This window comes from Ctenopharyngodon idella, chromosome 13 (assembly GCF_019924925.1).
Source record: "Ctenopharyngodon idella isolate HZGC_01 chromosome 13, HZGC01, whole genome shotgun sequence".
In the NCBI taxonomy this organism is placed as follows: Eukaryota; Metazoa; Chordata; class Actinopteri; order Cypriniformes; family Xenocyprididae; genus Ctenopharyngodon; species Ctenopharyngodon idella.
In genome coordinates this window covers 3,065,105-3,077,699 of record NC_067232.1, presented here as the reverse complement: position 1 = coordinate 3,077,699, position 12,595 = coordinate 3,065,105, and the positions used below count along the sequence as shown (strand labels likewise).

At 35.9% G+C, this 12,595-nt stretch overlaps 2 protein-coding genes across 6 annotated transcripts in view; both read left to right on the top strand.

Annotated features, from left to right (window-relative positions):
- The first annotated feature begins 291 nt into the window (after positions 1 to 291).
- LOC127525083 (cytochrome c oxidase assembly factor 8) lies at positions 292 to 3,118 on the top strand. Its single transcript, XM_051917319.1, has 5 exons — positions 292 to 634; positions 785 to 982; positions 1,218 to 1,281; positions 2,770 to 2,860; positions 2,989 to 3,118. Exons 1-5 carry the CDS (start codon positions 494 to 496, stop codon positions 3,092 to 3,094), a joined length of 600 nt encoding a protein of 199 aa, XP_051773279.1. The 5' UTR covers positions 292 to 493; the 3' UTR covers positions 3,095 to 3,118.
- Positions 3,119 to 4,464: 1,346 nt separating this feature from the next.
- The window catches only part of klc1a (kinesin light chain 1a), a 41,751-nt gene continuing 33,620 nt past the window's right edge, over positions 4,465 to 12,595 (top strand). For 4 of the 5 annotated variants that reach the window (XM_051916227.1, XM_051916225.1, XM_051916226.1 and 1 more), the window contains exon 1: positions 4,465 to 4,845. The gene's annotated coding sequence lies outside the window, so the exon portion shown is untranslated. The remainder of the gene's footprint in view (positions 4,846 to 12,595) is intronic. The other variant, XM_051916228.1, reaches the window with a different exon arrangement.

The following is a 12,595-nucleotide window of genomic DNA, read 5'->3' as shown; positions in this document are numbered from 1 at the left end:
CTGTATACAACAAATATTGACCCACTTTAGACATCACAATTAAGACATTAAACTAATTCTACGTGCAAGCTTGTTTTTATATATATATATATATATATATATATATAATTTTTTTTTTTTTTTTTTTTTTTTTTTTTTTGTTCAAAAATTGACGTTGTTGTGTCGGAACTCATGGAATGTTTTGGTTGTCCAGTTTGATAAAACCAGAGGAATTCAAAATTCTTAATTTTTGTTGAAAATATATTTCACATAAAACACTGTGGACTCTCTCCAGAATGTGATATGCTACGGTTTTCTTTTTTCCTCGGAAAACGAGTATATATCCTCTCTTGTGAGAAGCGCTAATGCATGAGTGATGTAAAGGACTTTTATTTTAAAGTCATCCACCATGTTAAAAATGTACTGATAGATGCATGCAGTACGGAGGCCATTGGAGAAATCGCACTTATTATTTTTTTTTTTTGTCTAGGTCGATGAATTATTTTAATCAAAGATGAATGTAAAAACATTTAATTGTTTATTATTTAGGTCTTTGCGTCCGTGTTACACACATGCTCCTGCGTCATTAAGGAGTCCCTGTCGAGGTCATCGACAAAGCACAAGCCAACCACCAAAACATGCCAAACAAACAGAGGTTTGTCGTTTACTACCTTTGTCAAATTAACAACAGTGCAACTGTTCATCTGCACATCGTTCAAATGCACTCGTTGCACGTATTATTATTGTTATTTGAAGTTTCCTATCATGCTTGACTTGTTCTAATCTAGATTACGTTTTTATGTAGAGGTCTGGATTCAGTCCCGCAGCATCATCAAAATATGACTGGATCGGTCCACCAGATAGACTGTCAAACCTGAGGCCGATCATTTATCATATCCCAGAGAATGAGACACCACTGGAAAGGAAGTTGAGGCATCTGAGACAGGAGACTGAGGACTGGAACCACGAGTTCTGGACCAACCAGAACTTCACATTTAGCAAGGTGTGAACCACAGATGTATGATGCAAACTTTAAAACCTCACAGTTTGTTGCATATTTAATATGTTTATGGAGTAGTTACAGTAACTATTGAGATGCTCCATGAAGTTCTCCCTTTACCACGAGGGGGCAGTTTTGTGTTCCTAAAGATTCTTGCAAAATATCCTTACTATTTCTAGACTAGAGTGATCTTTTTTGACTACTTAATATTGACTCATTTTTTTAATTTTTCTAACAGGAAAAAGAAGAATATGTACAACTACAATTGGCGGCAAAAGGCTTGTCAGAAAGAGATGATGATGGTGAGCAGTCTAAATATGTACACTACCTACAGCAGGGCTGCAAAACTCAGTTCCTGAAGGACCACATCCCTGCAGAATATAGTTCCAACCCTTCTCCAACACACATACCTGTAGGCTGCATCCGAAATCACATACTCTCTGAGTAGGTAATTATTTTGAAGTAATAACTTTGCGACCTCTACAAAAAAGTGTTCTATATACTATGAATGTAATCAGGACGTACTACATTCGCCATGTTGTCATTATCATGTGACATAACGGCATCAGTTTGGCCAAAGCCACTTGAAGACAAGCCTGCAACCTTAGATGAAAAAAGTGTAATGCCTGCTAATGCTGCGGTACGCAGAGAAGGAGACAAGAGGACATGTTTTTTTTGTTTTTTTTTTTTTAAATAATGGATGTCAATGAAAAGGCTTCAGTACATTGAATAAACACCTTTTGTGAGGAAATAGCTTATTTAATGAATCGACAGCCCATTGGCTAATCTTCAACATGTTTGCTATTAAACATTCGTTTTAGATTAATCTATTTTTAGAGTTTACACCAAAAAAATGCTGTTTCATAAGAAGTCACAGTCAATTACGCAACAGGTATAAATCAGTTTACTAGAGATAATTATGGTATCTCTAAACAGTGACTGTCACACAACTCTGAACGAAATTCAGTGACATCAAGGCTGTAATGTAATTGGTTATCAAGGCACACGTGATCCAAGTTAGCCGTTATGCTTTCTCCGATGGTAGAGCCATAGACCCTCATATCACCCAATAATAAGAGCATCTCTGGTTGTGTCACTTCACTGCCAGTCACAAATCCTCTCCCGTGGCCTCATGGGATAGTAAAGTGTCCGTCATATGCACACTTCAGAATCTGTAGTAAGTCATCCGGGTACTTTTTGCCTACTCTTTTATGAGTACTGGGATACATTACGATCCCATGAGGCCATGGGAGAGGATTTGTGAATGGCAGTGAAGCAACGCAACCAGATATGCTCTTATTATTCATTAGATAGTAAAGTATCCATCATATGTACAATTTAGAATCTTTCAGGAAGTAGTAAGTCATCCGAGTACTTTTTCCTACTCTTTTATGAGTGCTGTGAATTCGGATGTACTACTCTTGTCATGTACTGCTTTTCATCTACTATATAGTAGGGAAGTATGCCATTTCTGATGCAGCCGTAGTTTACAAATAAGCCTGAAGAACTTGATTAACTGGATCAGGTGTGTTTAATTAGGGTTGAAGCTAAACTTTGCAGGGCTGTGGCCCTCCAGGAACTGAGTTTTGCACCCCTGACCTACAGTATACTTAATTTATTACACTAACTGACAAGGATATAACCAAATGTTAATGTTTAAGAGACTCATTGAGAGACTCATATTGATCGTCCTGGTAATTGAATCTTAAATTTGTAGGGGACATGTCTGTGGCAGTTTTGGCGCTGCTAATTGATATGTGCTTGTGTATACTGTGTCATTATGGTTCTAGGAAGGAAAAGGACTTTAAGTAGTGAAGAAATGGCAGTATTCTACAAACACTTCTTGGACAAAAACATTACAAGGCATGCCAGTTATAACAGGTGAGATTCAAATACTTTTATAATTTTAAAACCTGCTCTCTTTTGTCTAAAAGCTCAAACTGTTTCATTAAAAAATAGATTTTTCTGACTGTTATAACAGGGTTACTTAGAAACCTTTTGTGTTTCAGGGAATGGTACAGACGGAACTTCACCATTACACTTCTGATGGCGAGAGTAGCTCTACAGAACACATGGAGAACACTGTCTGGACGAGAGAAAGGCAAAACTACTTGAAATGCAAATAAAGACTAAATCAGCCACTGCTCTCTATGGTGTTGTCTCTATGTAGAATGTGAAAGTTTAGACCAAACATTGCATCAAAATCTGGAACTGTTGTGAAATGCTGAAAATGTTTGTCTTTCTGTATAAGTGTATATATGAGATTGTAATGACAGGCTAGACTTTCTATTCTCAATTTTCAATAGAGAGAAGCAGTTTTTATAATCTGAGACTTCTCACCAAGTTCTGAATATTAACATGTTACTGTAGCTGCACATGTGAAGAGAAAGGATGCACTTTTGTGTGGCAGCTGTATATATAGAAAGCCAAATTTATAGCAGCCTTATCTAATGTGAAAATACTTACCCCTGATGTCATTCCAAAACAGTATGACTTCCTTTCTTCTGTGGAAAAGAAGTTATTCTGTGAAATACAGATTTGGAACGGCAGGAGGGTGAATTTTCATTTTTTGGGTGAACTATCCCTTTAAGTAATTATAACATTTATTTTTAAAGCTAAAACATTGATAGAGTAAAAGCTTGTCTTTGGTAATCAAACATGGCTTTGGAAAATTGTATTGAATTGTAAAATGTTCAGAATAAAAAAGTGATATTAAAACAAATGATATTGCATTAAATTAAAATTAATTATTTTGAGTTATCACAGTCAAATAATAAATATATAACACAGACCATACAATTCATGAATTGCCATATTAAGGTACACAAAATGCAGATGAAGTTATAGGCTAAAAATTCATAAAATTTTAAATAAGAATTTCTCGGGGTGGGTCTGGTGTATGGAAAATGTAAAACCAGGAGTGGAACAAAAGCGGAGGGAATATCAAATGCTTTGAGCAGAGGCGGAGAAATCTTTGGTACTCCGCTCCACTCTTACGGTGTTCCAGACCGGCTTTCTTTCTGTGCGTTGCTTGGTGACACGCAAAGCTTGATGAATTGGCTTATTCTGACATTTTTTTTTGTTGGCAGGGAAGAAATAAATAAACTACCGACAAATATATCTTGTTAATTAAACTGTGGTAGCGATATCACTCTCAACTCACTGCATTGAATAGCCTAAATCACTGATATATGTTAAATTTCGCACTAGGCAACTAAATATCTATTTAGTCACTGGCTAATAATAAATTGTTAATCTGACGATTCACATTACTAATATTGCTTAAATAAACTAAACAAACTTTGTTACACTCGGAAACATTTGGGTTGGCAAATATGCCTGCTAATGAAATTTACGAAATAAAGAGTAATATTAACAGCTAATATCAATAATTTCACATTTCTTTTCAAAATGCTCAAGAGTAAATTGTCAAATAAATAAATAAAATTCGCTCTCCTTTTATCTTCGGATGACATCATAATGAGGAGGAGTGAACCTGCCGGGAGAAACACAACGCCATTTTCACCCCGTACAGCTCCAGACAGATGCGTCTGAGCTGAGATCCGAGTGTTTTCGCAAACACCGCTTCTCAAATTATGACTATGTGATTAATAATCTGTTGTTTCTGTGCCACTCTGTGATTTGAGCTCGTGCTGGAGGAATCGTACTGCCAGTGGCAGGAACTTCCCTCTTGGAGCTCCGGAAGACTGGAGAGGAGGACACACACAACTGGTCCGGCTGCCCTATTCCAGCCCCAAGCCCTCTCAATCAAGCTGCGGAGTGTTATATTTACTTGCGTTTCGTAGTAGGACACGGAGGAACAAACCCTGTTACAGTTGTGGGTGTTCTGGATGTCTCGCTGAACGGTAAGATGTTCATTATGCTAACGAGCTAACTCACGCGCTCATCTCCCGTCCGAGGCTTGCTGGGAGTGTCAGTCTACCTGTCAAATGAGTGTTTACATCGCCTTTAAACGACTTAGAGATCGTTATCACTTTATTAGACCTGGTAAATCGGGTGGATGGATGCTCAGAGGTATGATATTGAGAGTCAGATGTGTGATAATAAGTAATAGAGTGTGTAAGGGAAGGCAAAAGCCCAGCCAGGCCATGACATGCAGCAGATGAGTGTTAGTCACTGCACCAGATAGCTGTCTATGATACAGCTCTAAACCATCCAGAAGATCAGTGTTATTAGATCAGTATTAAACCAGCAATAGATCAGTGTTAATTCATTGTTAGTCACTGCTCCAGAGAGCTGTCCATGATGTCTGTTAAAGCAGTGCTGCTCAATCCTGCACTCCACAATTTGCATATTTCCCTTTTTGAATATACCTGATTCATATCATAAGTTTCAGTGCTGGTGTCTTTCAGGATTGAGGACCACTGATCCCTAATCTATACAGAAAATCAGTGTTGAATAAGTTTTAAATCACTGCACCACTAAGTAGAGACACTAAAACAGTAATATTGAGAAATATTCCAATTTAAAAGAACTGTTTCCTATTTTAATTAATTGTAAAATGTCATTGTGATTGCAAAGCTGAATTTTAAGCATCATTACTTGTCTTTAGTGTCACATGATCTTTCAGAAATCATTCTAATATCCTGAATTGCTGCTCAAGAAACATTTCTCATTAAAAATGAAAATTAAATATTTTTTTTTTATAAAAAAAGGAAGTGATTTTTTTATTCAGCAAAGATGCTTGAAATTGATCAAAAGTGATAGAAAAGACTTTATTTATATTTTAACTTTTAAAAAAAATTTTTTAAATAATGCATCACAGTTTACACAAAATATTAAGCAGCACAACTGTTTTCAACATTGATGATAATAACCTTTCTTAATAATTGAGCACCAATAATAATTGTTCACAAAAGCAGCATATTAAAATGATTTCCGAAGGATCATGTGACTATATATTTATATCAGTTCTTCTCTATTAAGAGCTGCATAATTCTCTAATAAATGTATTATTGAACTGGTTCTGCTGGTCTCAAATGGAGACTTTTGGGAGCTTGTTAGACCAGTTGAGTGATGAATAGTATCAAATGAAATTGTGTGCTGCGAGGATTTAGTTTTAATTGTTTAAATGCATTTAATTTAATTAAACCATAGAATTAAACACATAATCCTTGTCTCACTACTTGATATGTTGACCTGCAACCCAAATATTTACCAAAAAGAGCCAATTTCATGATGATTACAAGCTTGGAATCCACTGAGCAAGGTGCTTGATCTTGCTGCGTGACGTGGATCTTTTTTAGTTAGTATTCAGATGGCTTGCTCTGCTCAGTTGACATACGGTCCGTCTTTGCTCAGTGAAAGCATTTGTATTTTAGTGAAGGAGATGCAGTCTCTGAGTGGTTTGAATGTGTGGCCAGCTGCGAGCTCAGGCTCCGCTGCAGTGGCTTCTCAATGAGAAGGTGGCTGGTTCTCTGGGGAATCAATGGGACAGTTATAAATTTGGCTCCACACAGGAACACAAGCACAATTTATGGCCACTCATACACTTGTGCTGCAGCAATGTGCCTCTGTTTGATTATACTGACCGTGTTCATCTGAATTGAACTGTGGGATATGACTTGTGTGATGGAAATGTGTCAGTGTCTTGTTATATGGGATATCACACTAGGTTTGTTTTGGACACAGTAGTAGACCTGATTTTGTAGGTTCTCTATTAAAACTAACATCACAACAATGTTTTCTTGATTCATTGTTTCTGCTGTTTCTCTTCTTCTTTATTCATGCACAGCTGATAGTTTAAAACAGACATCAAGATGCTTCCCAAAATATCACAGAAAGAAGGCAAAGCTTTAGTGTAACACGGTGCTCTAGCATTCACACATAGCGTTGGAAAAGTCAGAGGTGGTGGCGTCTGAAGCTGAGTGGGTTGGACTGAAGTGTCAGAGCAATCACACTCTTTTGCAGAGTTCATTAAAATGAAGCACCACACTGCAGTTTCTCATGGTGGTCTGAGTCTCAAGCCCAAGGCGAAACAAGGCGATCAAGGACACAGACACCAGCCTCAGTGTTAATGTTACCTTGCGCAAACAATGTTATCCTGTAGATTGAGACTTATAGTGAAAATATACTAACACTACCGTTCAAAGATTTTTTTATTTTTTTTTTTTTTAAATCAATACTTTTATTCAGCAAGGACACATTAAATTGATAAAAAGTGATGGTAAAAACATTTATAATGTTACAAAAGAATTCTATTTCACATAAATACTGTTCTTTTGAACTTTATTTATCAAACAATTGTGAAAAAATGTATGATGGTTCCCCCCCCCAAAAAAATATAACTCAGCACAACTCTTTTCAACATAATAAGAACTAGGGCCGGGTGATAAAATGATAACGATAATTTATTGCAATATAATTTTCCTCAATAAAATTATAACAAAATTTCGATAAGTGTTTATGTACTATGCAAATAATGCTGTGCATGTGTGTTGCAGACCGTTGCACTGATCAGCGCTGCCATTTCTTTTGCGTATGAGAAACTTTAAAAGGCAAATGTGCCTACTCGTTTGAACAGCTTGGAACATTTATCAGCCCGGCTCAAGACACACTTGCTAACCGTCTCAATCAAGCCTTCGAGTTCGGTGCAGAGTTCTCCCATATGAACCACAAATCAAATGCCTCGTGATTTTAAATTAGCAAGATGAAGCAGCGCTGACATTCTCAACAACACTGACGTGCAAAACAGGAGAAACATCGAGCAACAATGAAACAGTTAGAAGGCTTTTCAATCCACAAATCACCAACATTTACCATAGATTTACTCATTAACACAAACTAACCATGGTATTGTGGCGGAAATGTGGGACATTGATGTAAAATTTTATATCGGTAGAATGGAATATTATATATTATTAATGTATACATTAAATATGTTAAAGGAGTAATGGAATATAATTACTGTATTTTTGTTAAGATATATCAGTTTTTGTGCATTTGAATTTATACTAAATGTCCTTAGGCTACTGTTTTTCATAACACATACCACCATATTTTTACCATAATTTAGCTGTGGTTATCATGATCTACAAATGTACGATACTATGGACGACCAACAGTTAATTTGATAAGAGTAGAGTCCTAACTCATACAGTCAGAATATTTAAATCTTAATTTATAAAAATTAGGTTTACATTTTTTATAGGGCTGCCCCCAACTAAAGATTTTTCTAGTCGACTAGTAGTTCATTTAAGCCATTAGTTGACTAATCACACATTTAATTACTTAAATATACACTGAGGAGAATACTAGCCTAAACCATAATGAGCATTTAATATATGTATATAGGCGTAATAAAGCCTATTCCACGCTCAAGCGCACATAAAGCTTGCCGCAAAGCACCGGCAAAAATAATGATAATTAATGTGTCGGGAAAAAAGTAGCGAGGAGACCTTTTAATTATTTATTAATGAACTAGTGCTTTCTGAGTCAGTGTCGGCTGCAAAGATGAAATTGACGATGCTGACTCGCCATCTCTGCAGGATAGTAGTGCCTTTAAGAGAGAAATGATGTATTATTCTGTATGGCCAAAAATTATGGAGTATTTTAAGTTATTTCCGCTGTTGTCAGGAAAAAATGCAAGTGATCGCTCTGGTGTCTCCATGTCATGCGGTAAAACGCGTTAATACTTCAGCTTCCACACTCGGCACAAACACTTTAATAGCGCACATTTATCTAGGTTAACATTAGAGCAAGCAGCCATGTGAAGTTGCTACTTGCATGTTTCAAATGATAGGCCATATTTGAGGTCGTTAGATGATAGGCGAACGTTTGGATTCCCTGCCCGACATACTGTAATTACCACAAGGACCCGCCGTTAACGATTTGTCCCTCACGGACTGTGTGACTCCGCCACAAGGTTTTTTTTCCTGAGACTAACCGACTAATAAAATTTTGGTTGACTAACCCTTGACTAATGTTTAGTCGACTATTAGGGGGCAGCCCTAATTTTTTACAGATGTTTTTACAGATGTTACTGTTTTTGTTCATTAAAATACATGTATGTCCACATTCTAAGTCAAGATACTGTCAAATGTGCATTTCTAAGAGACAAAACATGTACTATTTTTAATATTAATGTTAATATTGAAATTAACATTAAGATGTAATGACGAGGATTTTCTTTATAATTTAAAAAAATAATTATTGCAACTTTCTATATATAATTGCCATTTTGTGTTTTACAAAAGAAGAAACGTCAAAAAGGTGGTGTTGATTAAAGGATCAGTTCACTTTCATATAAAATTTTCCTGATAATTTACTCACCCCCATGTCATCCAAGATGTTCATGTCTTTCTTTCTTCAGTCAAAAAGAAATTAAGGTTTTTGATGAAAACATTCCAGGATTATTCTCCTTATAATGGACTTCAATGGTCTTCAGACGGTTGAAGGTCAAAATTATAGTTTCAGTGCAGCTTCAAAGGGCTTTAAACGATACCAGACAAGGAATAAGGGTCTTATCTAGCGAAACAATCTGTCATTTTCGAATTTTTTTTAAATGTCATTAAAATGCAGCAGTATGTCTGTATGTCCTACGCCTTCCCTATTCTGCTTACAGAAAAAATGTAACTGGTGTTGCGTTTGTTCCGTAAGTTAAATAGGGAAGGCGTAGGACATACAGCGTAAGCTTTTTGAAGAATACAAAAATATGATTTTGGCAGAAGCACTTGGAAGGCGATCATTTGTTTATATAAAGCATATACATTTACATTTTTTTTAAAAAATGACCGAACGTTTCGCTAGATAAGACCATTATTCCTTGTCTGGTAATGTTTAAAGCCCTTTGAAGCTGCACTGAAACTGTAATTTTGACCTTCAACCATTTGGAGGCCATTGAAGTCCAATATAAGGAGAAAAATCCTGTAATGTTTTCATCAAAAACCTTAATTTCTTTTCGACTGAAGAAAGAAAGACATGAACATCTTGGATGACATGGGGGTGAGTAAATTATCAGGAAAATTTTATATGACAGTGAACTGATCCTTTAAGTAAATAATTTTTTTGTGAACTATTCCTTTAATCTCTGTCCTGTTTTTCTTCCTTGGTGTGTGGCCTTCCTGTAATGTCAGCAATATCTCTTCCTGTGACTCGACAGCGTGGATGTTGTTATAGCTCAGGCGTTAGGTTCGACCCCTTCCCCCCTTCCTCCTGAGGTCACAGGAGAGTTTTCCCCCAATGGACAGGGTTGTGAGTCATGCTATAGTAGTTCTATCGGCTTAACAGCTCTGAGTAATGAGCCTCTCACCCAGCCTGCTCAATCTCTTCAGCTCTCTGCTTCCAAACCTCAGCTTCCTCTTTTTATTACTGCATCTCTAGCGTTCTCTTTCTCAACCTCTACACATTGAGTAATAATGGAATAATCGTTATCATTTGTAATTGAGTAGGAGGTGTGCAGGCCTGTAGCGTGTTTTATTTATCTGTTCTCATATCATCTCATATTTTGTTCATACTGGACATTTGTCTTTGGAAAACTGGAAATTTTCCCTCTGCTCATGTATATTATGACATCTTGCCTGGTGCTGAACAACTGATGCACATGAAACAACATAAACATTGGAGGCATTATTGAATTTGACATTATGCATGTGTTCTCTTCAAAAACATTCACTATTTCACTGATTATCACAGTGTTTATATGCAGTTACCCGTTCAGTCTTGAATGGTGTAATAAGATTTAAAAGCAACACATTTCTCTTATAGTGTTAATTAAAAGGTAATTGAACCCTGCAGTTCGGCCTGTGTTGGTTCCTATAACTAAATACTAGGGATGCACCGATGTATCGGCCGCCGTTATTTATCGGCCGGTTTTTGCCCGATTTACAACCATCGGCTATATTGGCTATAACAGGAAAAAGGCACTTAGCTGTATAATGTTTGTTGCATAATCCTAGCGCTGCTGTCTGTGCATTAATGTTAATCAAATAACAAAAGACAAAAAATAGCTCACTATTCTTGACTAAATAACTTTTGTAACTTTCATAAATGTAGTGGACCCGAGTGATGACCAAAACTTTACTGATGTTTTATTAAGATTATTGCATCCGTTTTCACTCCAAAAATCACCATAAGAGCTAAACAATACAGAGCACAAGGAGTGCACATTAAACTCTCTCTCTCTCCGTTGCATTATCATTAACATACGGCGAATTACTCAAAACACTTATTACAACTAACAGTAAACAGATATATACAGACCTCATGTCTTTTCGAGGGGTGCTTAATAAACTGACAAACTTTAAATCTGCAAAATATCTCTGAAGAACTGCGTGCTCTCCTTGTCATTAACCGTATCACTCCGTAGACTAGAAAAGCCGTTAAAATAAGAGTCCCGCCTTAGGAAAGTGCAGATCTCATACATATTTAAACTTACAAAAAATATTAAAATGTATACAAAAACAAATTAGAAGATATATCATAATAAAGTCTGTTACAATAAAGGATTAATATGTATTTAATTTATACAGTGAAGAATATGCAGTTATTTTACTTTTTTTTTTTTTTTTTTTTTTTTTTTACTTGAAAACTGTTAAACCTACCTAAAAAGCACTGTTTTTTTCATATTTATCTTTGTTCTGTTGTATTTATGTATACCTGCTGCTATTTTGATGACAAAATTTCAAATAAGAGAAGAAGTGACAAATATTGGTATCGGCCAATAATTGTTTGTTAAAATCGGTATCGGCCCCAAAAAATCCTATCGGTGCCTCCCTACTGAATACTAATTAAAATAAAAACTGTTCCAAATAATACACCTGATATATGTGGCCTTATGTCCTGCAAACTTCAAAAGTGTTCTTCAAATTTGCCTTTTCCCTGAAGCCAGAGTTGCAGGTGTTTTTGTACTTTCAGTTTTTTGAGATGAAAGCAAGAGGAACTTCTTGAATCGCTGCCTCCTTTCTTCTCTTATCAACTTTGCCGGTCCTCTTTGTGTCCTTTATGTGCCGTTAGTATTACTGAAAACCGATAAGATGATCTGTTACCTTATGATATATAGTTATGTGTATATTTGGTGTGCTTTGAAGAACAGGGATTGCATAACACCAGCACAAAGCACTGAAACACACATTTGCACTTTAAACAGCAGCATGAAATTTGCATCTCCATCCCTGTCTTGCGTTTGCTTACATTTCCAGTGCCCTTCCTCTTTCTTTCTGCTACCTTTTGTACTTTAATGCATCTGAAAACGCAAATCATGATCATGGAGAATAGGACCAAAACAAGGAGAGCGTCTATGTTTATTTGTCGGTTTTTGCATGTAAACAGAAATATAAGGAGTCATCTTAGGTTAAATTAACCTGTCCTAACGTAAATAATACATGGGTGAAAAGTTGGCTAAATTAGTTTAAGTTGTTTTTTCCCCTCTGAAAAGTAGGGATGCATGATACCATTTCGTTACTACATCAGTTATCTGCCAGTGTTTTTTAGCTGATATTGCATATTTTCATTTCCCCTATTTTTATATTTAGTTTACATTTACCATAATGTAACTCTAACAATCGCAATCTTTACAAACACTAATAATTTAATTAACACCCTGAAATTTAATATTTATAAAGTCTTAAAATAATTTTTTTTTTCATACTGCACATA

Bases quoted from the DNA above. Each gene is read 5' to 3' on its own strand.
- LOC127525083 (XM_051917319.1), top strand. From the start codon at position 494: ATGAATGTAAAAACATTTAATTGTTTATTATTTAGGTCTTTGCGTCCG. The intron at 635-784 runs GTTTGTCGTTTA...GTTTTTATGTAG, and splicing joins AACATGCCAAACAAACAGAG to AGGTCTGGATTCAGTCCCGC. The intron at 1,282-2,769 runs GTGAGCAGTCTA...TTATGGTTCTAG, and splicing joins GTCAGAAAGAGATGATGATG to GAAGGAAAAGGACTTTAAGT.